The following is a 12,240-nucleotide window of genomic DNA, read 5'->3' on the forward strand; positions in this document are numbered from 1 at the left end:
CTTCCCTCCCCAGCCCCGCTCACCAGCTGTCCCTGGAGAAGGCGCGGAGGAACCGGACGCCCAGAGCCAAGGAGGACCGCATCTTGCTGGCTGTTGCCTGAGGGAGGTGGCGAGATGGACGGAGGAGGGTGCAGAGCCGTGCAGCAGCAGGGTTTAAATGCCCCGCCGGCCCGCCCGCCCCGGCCCCGCAGTCCCAGGCCTGGAGCCCCCGCCCCCTTGCACCTGACCGCCCTCGGGGTCCGGCCCAGCGCGAACCGACTGCCCATTCTCCAGCGGGGCTGCCAGCCGCTGGTTCTCTCCTGCTTTGCCTCGGGCTGAGGACCCGTAGCGCGCGCAGCTTCAGGGGCCGCTTTTGCCCGGCGCTGCCCGCTCACTCCCCGCGGGAACCGAAAGCGGGATCCCACACTTCTCAGCATTACGTGACGATCCGATCCGTCAGTCGTAGCTGTTCCTGCGGCGCCTTCCTGTCCGGAGAAGTGGTGGCCCCAACACGGACGAGAAACCGATGCACGCTGGAGGGCCAGAGCTGACACTCGGTGGTCCCCACGTTACACCTCTGAGTGCGAGTGTCCCTTGGAGCGCGGGGTGGGATGAGGGGTGTCAGAGCGTTAGGACGCTGGTTCCAAACATACCTCCCGGCCCAGACAGGAGCTTCCTGTTCCACTCAAGCTCCAGAACATGTGTTGAGCAAGACAGGACCCACCAAGCCCCTCAAAGAGAGACTGGCTTCCCTATCTCCTCCCGGTCACAGTGCCACGGCCATCCCTGCTGTCTCTTCTGGAGGAAGCGAAGAGCCAGTCTGGAGTAGAGGATTCCCTGCTCTTAACAGTGCTCTTCAAATTTGCAGGGTATTTCCACCTATAATAAGAAGATACTGTGAGATCTTTGGATATGAACCTAAAGAAGGAAGAGAGAAGCGTTCGCCCTGAGAATAAAATTATTAATAGAACATAAAATAGAATCGTGTTTGTGCAAATGGCTCTCAGCCCTGCCCCCACCCTACCCCTAATTCCTAGGAGTGCCCAGGCCCTAAGTGCAAGCCGGCGGAAGTGGAGCAAAGACTCCACCAAACAGGTTAGGATCCAGAATAATAGGCTTGGCTGCTACCAGCGTTGGAATGGAATGAAGACAGGGTGATTGAGTTGTAAAACCCTCTGTGAATGCCAGGCAGTCAGGGTGGAGGATGGTGGCAGAAATGAAGACAGCAACGAGAGGAGGCCAGGAGGCAAAAGGATAGAGCAGAAAGAAGAAAGGAGATCAGGAAGCCAATACTAGGTAATAAAAGGCACAGAGAGGCAAAACACCAAAGGAAGAGCACAGCTAATGGCAGCTAACTTAATCCTTAATACACTACAGCCCATGCCCAGATGGACATTCATTTCATTCCTATCGATCTGGGAAGGTTGACTATATATGTCCTGGTTTGCCCAGGACAATCCCAGGAGATACTCGCTGTCCTAGAATGTGTGATGAAAAAACTCTGGGGTCAGTAACACCCAACGGACATTAAACCTGAAAGGTTAAGTGGTGGAAAGCAAACTAGAATGATGAGTTAATATCCCCAGGAAGACAGCTACCTGTTTCTAAAGGGCTAACAGAAGGGTGAAGTTGGAATACAAATGAGCCAAGGAAGCAGCTGCAGTTACTTGATGCTACACAGGAGGAGCCCATGGACATCACCAGAGGAAGGAAAAGGACCATCTCCAGGGCTCCAGAGGTGCTATCCAGACTCCAATAGTATGGAACACCTGTCTTTCCATTTCAGACAGAGAAGCCAAGGAATAAGGCTCATGACTGCTCATTTTCGCTCCTCTATGGAGATACTGTATTTGTGCGTCTCAGGGGCTGGAACTCTCAGAGAGGTTTTGAGAATATGCCCTTACGGTGGTGCGGTTATGATTCATGGAGTGCCAACAAGTAGCCGGGAGCAGGGCCAGTCCTGAGATAGTCTTTGCCTCGACTCAGTTACTTCCTGGGAATTCCAGCCATATATCCCTGTTCTGGGGCCAAGGTGACAGCTGGAACACTACTGCCAATGTTCCTCACTCACTCCTGTGGGCAAGCTGGACAATCTCTTTGCTTCCTGCTGCTCAGGGGAGAGCCAGAGAATAATGCTAAGGCCCAGACACTGTCTTCACTCATCTACACAAGCTCTCCACTCTTGACTCGCCTTCCTGTTCTCTGGCACCCCTTTCACCCCACCTCCTCAAACCCCGCAGGATGAGGACAGCAGAATATGAAGAAACGAGGGAATGGATAAACTGAATCAGAAACTAAAGGAAACAATTCTCAGTTCTTATTGTGGATAGACTTATATAATTTTCAAAACTGCTTACTATGGTTTCATAGTATCAGACACTCACAAGACAGGAACTGGCAGTTAATGGCCTTTTTGCCCACCAAATACCAGTTCCTACTACTAGCGAGCTTCACTGACTATTCACAGGACATTTTTGGGCAGCCAGTTATCTGCTTAGGCCCTTTTAGACATGGCAACAAGTGCCCTCCCTGGTTTTTTCAAAGGGACTGAAAGTCTATGAGAACAAGCACCGCGAGAATAAGAAATCAGGCAAAAGCAGCCCAAAACTGCACTGCACACACAAGCATCATTCTTTGAATACGCCTGCCTCCTTCCACTTCTGTCTTACTAAACAGAGACTAGCACTCTTTTTGGTGATAGAATCAAGACCCAGATCCTTGATTAATGGAGTTGGAGTTGGGAATACTAGGAGAAATAGAAATTATTCAACCTTTTAAAGATTTAATTTCACGTTAAGGTTTTTTTATTAAGAGGCCAAGTGGTATAGTGAAAAGAACATGGGTTTTGAGGCATTGTTCAGATACTACTACTTTTCTGAACCTCAGTTTCCTCATTTGTAAGATGTGGATGATGACATCTACTTTGCATGGTGGCTGTAAGAATTAAAAATTTTGCATATAGAATGTGCCTGGCAACATTAAGTAAGTTTGGTATTGCGCATGAGCTTATATACAATATTAGGATCAGATATTGGCTACGACTGATAAAACAAAATATAGGGGTCAAAGTCTCAGAATTCTTAATAATGTCAATGGGTATAACGGAATAGGTTTGACCCGTGACATCTTTAATATCCTGTGTGCGCATATGTGTATGTGTGTGATTGTGCACGTATGGGGGTATCTGTGTATGTGTGTGTGTATATATATAATTTCACTCACTAAGTTATTGTAAGCATCAAGATAACACATGCTGAATAGTTTGGGGCTGACAAAGATCGATGTATGAGTTAAGTGCCATAAAAATGAAAGATTTGTCAGATGTTGGAATCTCACTAAGAAGAGTTGCTATTCAATTTCTTCCAGCCAACAGTTAAAACATAGATAAGCAAGGTGACCGTGTATCCCAAAAGATTTATTTCTCAGTAAAAGACAATGCTCCAGAAGGGCTTGGCAAAGAAAGTCCTCGCCTTGATATAATTGGTCACAAGTAAGGGCTTTGGTCTGTTCCTATTTACTGATGGTTCATCTGGTCTGAAGAATGGCCTTTGGTTACCACTATCAGCCAAGCAAGGGGACAGCCCTGCTATCAAATGGTCAACCAGTGATGGCAGCAGGTATATATAAGGACAACCTGAAAGCAGAATGTCCTCTCAAGAAGGGAGGAGCAGATTTGGCAAGTGGTTAAATTATTACAGTCTCCCAAAGTCACTTTGTTCAGGAAGAAAAATTAAAAGGAATATATGGTAATGCTCAAAGGGAAGCAGTCTCAAGTGGCCGAGTCATACAAGCTGAGTACAGTTTTTGGTTGCTCTAGTACCTGAAAGCAACCATTCACTTATTCATTTAATAAACACTTGATAAGTGCCATCTATGTGCCAGGCACAGTGCTGAGGATACACCGATGAATAAGAAAGGCACAGCCCTGAACCTCAAAGATTTACAGTTGAATGGAATACAGATGCATAGAGATATAAACTCACCTCAGAGAGCTCTAGTAGAAGAAATCAACTCAAAAAAGAAATAGCTTATAAAGATATGTTCATAATGCTAGGGTAACTCTGGGAGAGTCAGGAAAGGCTTCACAGTAATATAAGATGCAGGTTTGAAGCATAGCTTGGGACATGCCAAATCGAGAAGAGGAGAACAGTAGGATATGCAGAGCGCATGTGCACTAGCGTGTGCACAAGGCATAAAAAGGCAAGATATATTTAAGAAATGGCACGTGAGAAATTCTGTGTAGCTGAAGAGTACGTGTGCTCAATGAAGAACGCAGAAGATGTGGCAGTTATTACTGGTGATGAGATAATGACAAGCTTTGAAAGTCAATGTTAAGGGATGGGAATCTTATCCTTTGGATGGTTGGGTGTTATGACAAAGAGGGTTGAGACGTGATCATATTTATGTTCTTAGAGGAGAAACGGTCTTTTAAAAAGCCCTTGGTCAGACTTCTGGTTCGGAACAAAGATGGAATAGACGTGCTTCTCTCTATCCTTCCTGCTAAGTACGGAAAACCTTGGGCATTATATGTGCAACAACATAAGGAAACTCTGAAAAAGTAGAGAAGAAGGTAAATTGGTGAGGAACCTCGAGCTCTGAGGAAAGACACAGCCATGATTTGTCTGGGTGCTGGAGAAGCCAGCAATCCAGAAGAGCCAATGACACAAACAAAAAGGAGAAAAGACAAAATTGCCAACAAAAGCTCGCCATATCTAGCTAAAGGAACAAGAAACACCACAGAAAACACTGCAGCGCCACTCCACTGCTATCAGCAAAGGCAAAGTGGCTTCCATTTGTACCTGGCTGTGATGAGGTGTCCCTGAGCTCCACTGTCCGGGTGGCGTCAGAGAACTCCAAGCAGGAAGCCAGGATGTTCACCACCTTCCAGTGGTTAATGAGCACCCCACCCCCATCACGTGTCAGTGGAGGTCGCATTGGGAGCAGTAAGGAGGCACCCTCCCTCTCCCATGCAGGGCTGGGACAGTAGAGGCACAGTAGGGAGTGAGAACACCCACTCTCCAAGCAGTAATGAGATGCCCTTCCCCACGCTGCAGGGGGAGCAACCTAGGCCAAATAAGAAGCCTGGATTTTTACCACCCACCTGGCAAAGAAGAGTAAAAACTCGATCCAAATGCACACTGTCACTTTCTTAAAAAACTAACCATATACTTTCCATATAACCCATTAGTTGCAGTCCTGGGCATTTATCCCTGATAAATGAAGACTTCTGTCCATACAAACCTGTACATAACGTCCTGTACATCCCATAACAGCAAAAAAACTGGAAACAACCAAAATGTTTCTCAATAGGAGGATAGTTAGACAAATTGTGGTACATTCATACCATTAAATACTGCTCAGTAATAAAAAGAAACAAACTATCGATACATACAACTTGGATGGATCTCAATGGCATTATGCTGACCAAAAGAAACCAATCTCAAAAGGCCGCACACTGTGGTTCCATTTATATAACATTCTCGAAATGACATAATTATAGAGTTGGAAAACAGATTAGTGGTGGCAGGGATTAACGATGGTGGTGGTGAAGGGGGGTGCAGTGTGGCTCTATAGTGGAACACCAGGGAGTTGTGGTGATGGATTTGTTTTGTGTCTCGATTGTGGGAGTGTTTATAGAATCAACACATGTGGGAAAATGTCACAAATAGAACTATACATACATATTGTACCAAGATCGACTTGGTACACAGGACATATCTGAACTCTTTTTTGCAACTTTCTGTAGATCTATAATTATTTTATTAAAAATTTGTATAGAGTAGAGAAAAAGCAGTCCTTTGTCAACTTTTAAGTTCCCTCTACTAGTTCTCAGTTCGCTAATTCTAGAAACTAGATGGCAGGATTTACCTTTTAAATATAAATCTTTGCTTTTGAGAACATGCAATAGGGTTGCATGGTCAACTGTCCATGTTGTCAAGTTAAGGTAGCTCACCCTCATCCATGCAGATGCAGGACTGCTCCCTAGATTCCAAGTCTTTCCAACCCTGCTCTTACTAACTCCTCTCTCTTCCCTACTGGACGGTTAGGAGATAATATTCCTCCCATTCTGCAGCAAGGAAATTCAGGCCCATGGAGGAGAACAGGCGTGTATGAATCACAAAATGATGGTGGGAAGATGCGATACCAGCTCTCCTAAGGGCAATCAGATTTCTTCTCAGCACCAGGGACAACTGTGGAACTGCCTACCTGACTTACACTGCTGCTCTTTGTCTGTACTTGGGAGTACATTTTTATTGTAACAGTGTGAAGCAAGAGGAATGAAACAGGGAGAACAGGTTGGACAAATGAAAGTTGGAAATTGGTTTTAGAAATCAGAAGCAGGTGACTCTAAAAAACTATGATGCTTTTCATGGGCAGTGTGGAAGGTTTTAAAGGGAAGATTTTTAACAGCAGGTCTGAATAAATAAACCAGTGCCACACAGTAAAGACTGAAGATATTCCTGCTACCCCTAGATGGCTATGGCAGCAAAAGCAGATTCGAGATCTGGAAAAACTCTCTTACCTCTCCTTTGGCCCAGCAACACCTTCACCCTAGAACTGCTCCCCAACACTCTTTAGTACTGGCCTCCGATCCCTGGCTCCTAGTATACTGTTGACATTCCTTGTAAAATACGTGAAGAATGGGCTACAAGATGCAGAAATCAAGTCTGAGATTCAAATGCCTGGGAGAAAGAGTCCTAATCCTAGACCTCCCTTCCGAGAAGCCCTTAACTCTCAGACCCAACTCTTCTCTGTACCATCTAAATGTTCACCTTATGCCAACGTGTGCTCTAGAAGTTTCTATTAGTAAATAGAAAGCACTGTTTCTAAACCTTTTTTCCCCTTCCTACTAATGAAGAGAAGCTGTAGGGACAGGTTCTTCCTAATTTGTAATGACAAAGCTTCAGCCAGAGAGAGGGGGATATGCCCAGGCATTTCTAGAAAAAAATAAAAAATAAAAAATTCATCAGTTTCTTTCAAGTCCTTGTGTTGCCTTATCAAATCCTGCAAGGCTTATCAAGTCCTTGTCTATTTATTGCAATGAATGAGATTTAAGAAATACACACAAGCCTCAAAATTAAGAAACCCAATCGAGTTGAAAACAGATGAACTGTAAATGAATACACAGCCCAGTTAGTTAACCAGTATTTTAAAAGTCAGATCTGAGATTCCTCATGGAAACTTCCAGCAATGCAAACTTAAAAAGACCTCTATTGTAAATTAACACTCTTGCTGCACCTTTATAAATAATCAGATCCAATTTAATGAGACCAGCCTTAGTTTGTGATCAAGAATCATCATTGAAACTTGAAAACCCATGTCTGAAAGAGTATTTGCACACCGATGTTCATAGCAGCATTATTCACAGTTGCCAGGACATGGAAGCAACTGAAGTGTCCCACAATAGATGACTGGCTAAAGAAGCTGTGGTACATATATACAATGGAATATTACTCAGCCATAAGAAGAGACGAAATACTGCCACTTGCGACAACATGGATGAACCTCGAGATAATCATGCTAAGTGAAACAAGCCAGACAGAAAAAGTTGAAAACCACATGATTTCACTTATATGTGGGATATAAACCTAAAAGCAACAAAGCAACAGGACAAACAAACAGAGACTCATGGACATGGACAATGGACTAGTGGTTACCTGTGGGAAGAGGGGAGCAGGGACGGGGGAGTTAGACAGGGTAAAAGGGGTCAAATATGTGGTGACAGAAAGAAATCTAACTACAGGAGGTGAACACAGAGTGTAAATATATATATGATATATATATGCCTTACTGTTAAAGTGTACAGCTGAAACTTATTGTATTTCATTACCCAATATCACCATAAAAAAAAAAATTAAAAAAGAAAAAAAAAAAGAATCATCTTTGAGACTATGTTTGATCAAAACAAGGGAGGCTCCAGAAAACACTTCATGCTTCAGTGGAAAATTATGCATTGTCTAGAGTAGGAGTCCCCAAACCCCGGGCTGTGGACCGGTACAGGTCCTGTTAGGAACTGGACCTGTTAGAAACCGCACCACACAGCAGGAGGAGAGCAGCAGGTGGTGGAGCGAAGCTTCATCTGTATTTGCAGCCACTCCCCAGCACCAGCATCAGCGCCTCAGCTCCACCTCAGATCATCAGGCCTTAGATTCTCACAGCAGCACCGGTCCCTGGTACCAAAAAGGTTGGGGACCGCTGGTCTAGAGGACTTCCTTCCAGGTTATCTGATTTTAGTCTATAGTTGATCTAATTTACAATTCTGCAAACTGTAAAGACTTATGGTAAAGATCAGTTTTGCCTCCTTTCAACATTCATTTATCCAGGAGTTTTTTTTTCTCTTACTTTTTTTTTTTTTTTTTAGAACCAGTTATATGACAGCTGCTGATTTCCCACATAAGTTAAAGGCTTTAACACATGTTCATTTGATATCTGTATGAGTCATGATTTTACCTTTTTTTCAAAATTATCTTTTAACGTGTATAAAACAGTTACCATGGAAGGCAGGAAAAAAATATGTGCTACATAAAGTTACAAGTAGTATACTATGGCTAGGCAGGAGGAGTGATTGCTTCTGGTTGGGAGAAATCAGGTAAGTTTTCATGGAGCAGGTAACTCTAAGTTATCACAGAGCAGTAGTAGTACTTTGCCTTAAGGGTGAGTAGAATTTTAAAACTCAGAATTGGAAGGACATTTCAGGCAAACAAAAGGCCTGCTAATCCTAAGGAACTTTTTTGACCCAAATGTTATTAGCCAGCACCCACGCCCAGTCCCAAGGGAAGACCAGACTCAACGTTATCGGATTCATACAGGAATACTGCCCAGTTGGGGACCAATCCCAGAGAATCTCCCTATATATTATCCTGCCTGGCAAGGCTTACAGCCCCAGGTGTTTAGCTGAGGAAGGGCTCCTGGCAGGCATAAGAACATGAGGCGAGATGGTAACTGGGATAACTGGCCCTTCAATTCAAAGCAGTATGTCTTGAAATGAGCATCACACCCTATTCCCTGATGTCATACGGCAGAACTATATGACAGCCTACACAAATTCCCTACTCCTACCTGCCTCAGGAGGCCAAGTATATAGTTGTGGGGTCTAATTGCATCTTACTTCTGGAGTCTAAGTTTCGTTAAGAGCTCTTAATCGATACATTTCCCTTTTGCCAATGGTCAAAAGGAAGAGGGAGATAAGAAGTTCAGAAAATGTAATAGATAGAAAAATACATCTTCAGTAGAGCATTAACTAGGTCTCTAGCTTTTGGTGTTTACCTGGATCAGATGACATTCCTTCATGACACTGTAGTGTAAATCACTAAATGTAAGCCTATTGGACTAACAACAAACAGGTCCAGTTTTCAGAAACCCAGGTCTAGCTAAATTACTGATTTCCATTGTTTTGGTTCAAGCTCCAATCCTGCTATACTTCAAACTCTTTTCCCTTGATCTTCCCTTGTTAATCTCAGTCTCGGCTCTGGTCTGCAGCCTTTGTCTGTGGGGTCCTCACCCCCAGTAGCAGCTATTTCAGATCTTGCTTCATCAACTATCCCTGACCCAATTTACATGTAAGGAAAAGGAGTTACCTGATATGGAAAAGACTTCCTGACCTTGAACTCTAAAAGACAGAGCTGTACGGCAATTAGGTTTTATGTGTAGGATATAAAGTCTTCATGAGTGACCTCCCCCAAAAAATTGCTAGTCAGTTCTATGGCAATTGCTTTGAACTCCTTAGATACAACAAAGTATCCACCTCGGAAAACAGGGTAAAGCATATCCCTCCTCTGGCCGAACCACAACTCAATCTTGACAATGTGATGAGGTGGGTGGATCGTATTGGATGAAGGTACCTACAAGTTTTTAGCCAGGAAGGATTGAGATGTAGGCATCATGTCACCCTCTGGTTTAGCAATAAAAGGTGTGCTAATCTGCAATTTAAATAATACACCCATCCATTTGGCAACTAAGTGCTCTCTCCTTGATTCTCCGCCTTAAAAAAAAAAAACTGACTTTAGTGGTAAGAAGACTCAGTGTAGGATGGAACAATGAATAAAATCAAATAACCAAATACAAATCAAATGTAAATGCCATCATAACCTAAGGGACATAGAAACCTGTGTCCCTGTGTTTCTATGCCGACTTAGGTCACTCTCATCTGAAATATCTGAACCAAAGGAGGACTTGCTTCGTACTGTACTTCACATATGTCAGGCACTATGCTAACCATTGTATACGCACTATCTCACTCAATTCTCACAACAACTCTATGAAGTAAGTACAATTATTCCCATTTTGTAGATGATGAAACTGCACACAGAGTTTAAGTAACTTGCTTAAGGTCATATAGCTGAAGTATGGTAGAACCAGGATTTAAACTGTGACTGTGATCTTAACCATTGCATAAACTATCCCATAGCAGTAGGGCCTTTGAAGACTGAGCAAGAAAGAGCTTTGACAACAAAGAGCAGTTTTTCAATCCCTAGAAGACTCTATTCAGAGGGAACATAGAAATATAAATGACTTTCCCATCCCTGAATCAAACCATGTATATATTCTCTCTTACTCCTTTCTCACCCTAAGATTTCGAAGCTTCTTTTACTGAATTACAATTTTGTTCTTTTTGTCATTTCTACCCTAATGTTCTCCATGGTCTTTCACCCCGATCATCTCATCTTTTATATGCCTGGGAATTCACCAGATTATAAAACCAGGTGACTGGCTGCCTGTATGATTATTCAGAGTGTCTGATTACTCAGGGCGTGAGCTATGTCAGTGAACTTCCATTAGGACCCAGCCTGCTGGAATCAGCCTATTTAATCAGTCTTTCTTATAGAAAGGCCACAAAATGTTGCAGCTTCTAGGTTCTAATCACCACCTAGTAATAACTCCCATGTCAGAAGTCCCACAATTATTATTTTATTATTATTTTCCTACCTAAACCTATAATTTGGAGGAGGGGAGGGAGTTATAAAGCTATCAAGGTTATTTCAGACCCAAAGTTTTTCAAAGTAAATTTCTTTTTAAATAATTCAAATATACACAAAAATAGAGTGAACAAAATAACAAAATCTTGACATACTAGTCACCTAGATTCACTATTATCAAAGTTTTGCTACACTTATTTTATCATTCTCTCGTCTCGTTTTGTTGAATTGTCCTAAAGTAAACCTCAAATATAGTTTTATTTCATCCCTATGTACATCGGTATCCATATCTGCATATTTTCTTATATACCTATAATGCCATCATCATATCTAACAAAATGAATAATTTAGACTCTATTCAAATACCCCTATTGCTTCAAAGATATCTTTTTCAGACTGTTTTTCTCATCAGTATCTAAACAAGGTCCACACATTATATCTGGTGATTGTTATCTCTATGTCTGTCTGAATCCAGAGCCACCTCCCCATTTTTAAAATTCAAGCCATTAACTTGTTGAAGAAATTGGACCAGTTTCCTTATAAAATGACCCACCCTCTGGATATCTGTTTTCTCATGGTATAATTTGTTCCTGCTCTCTCCCTGTTTCCTATAAATGGAATCCTCGTGGCTTTTCTCTTTACATATCTTTTTATAAACCAGAAAATTATTCGAATGACGATGTTCTCAATTCTCCCAAGTATGGTGCATAACTACTACTATTCTAAGTGACTAGAAGTTAATTTATTACATACAATGGATTGCTTAGGGCAAGAGGATTCCTTAGGGCAACAGAACTTAATATTGTCCCAGAACCAGATGAAAACGGCTTAAAAGTTTGATTATATTGAGTTTCAACTTTTTTGGGAGGGAGCAAAAATATTTCACAGAAGGCATTGAATGTTTCATACTGCAACACATCAGGAGGCACAATGTCTGCTTTTCTCACTTTTAGTAGTGTGAGGATGGATTAGTGGGGTCAGATGATGACAATGTCCAATAGTTTCTTACATTAATGATTGCTGTAGGTGTTTGGGGGTGGGGGAGCGGTGAGGAAGAAATCTAAGGCAGGAGTTGAGTGTTAACTTCTACCAAGGGTGATCTCATCTTGGAGGCCTGGGAGAAATGATGACTCATGTAGTACAATACGAAATTGCCTTAATCAAAAGGAATCCATTTGACTTCTTCTCCTTGGCATGCCCCTCTAATAGTGGTCGGTAATACTGAGAGCAAGACCAGAGATGGACCACACATTTCCACCTTCAGAGAGAGATCTAAAACTCTGCCAACATATTCAAAGTCTTTCACCCAGAAGAATGGGCCTAACATGCCAAGAGAACATTTATT

The 12,240-nt window shown here is 42.7% G+C and overlaps 1 protein-coding gene across 1 annotated transcript in view; it reads right to left on the bottom strand.

The window, feature by feature from the left end:
* Positions 1-133, bottom strand: part of SLC37A2 (solute carrier family 37 member 2) — a 22,740-nt gene extending 22,607 nt beyond the window's left edge. The window contains exon 1 of the mRNA XM_011367223.2: positions 24-133. Within this exon, the coding sequence (XP_011365525.2) occupies positions 24-82 (59 nt within the window). The 5' untranslated portion in view covers positions 83-133. The remainder of the gene's footprint in view (positions 1-23) is intronic.
* Between the last annotated feature and the right edge of the window lie 12,107 nt (positions 134-12,240).

This window comes from Pteropus vampyrus, unplaced genomic scaffold (assembly GCF_000151845.1).
Source record: "Pteropus vampyrus isolate Shadow unplaced genomic scaffold, Pvam_2.0 Scaffold130, whole genome shotgun sequence".
Lineage (NCBI taxonomy): Eukaryota > Metazoa > Chordata > Mammalia > Chiroptera > Pteropodidae > Pteropus > Pteropus vampyrus.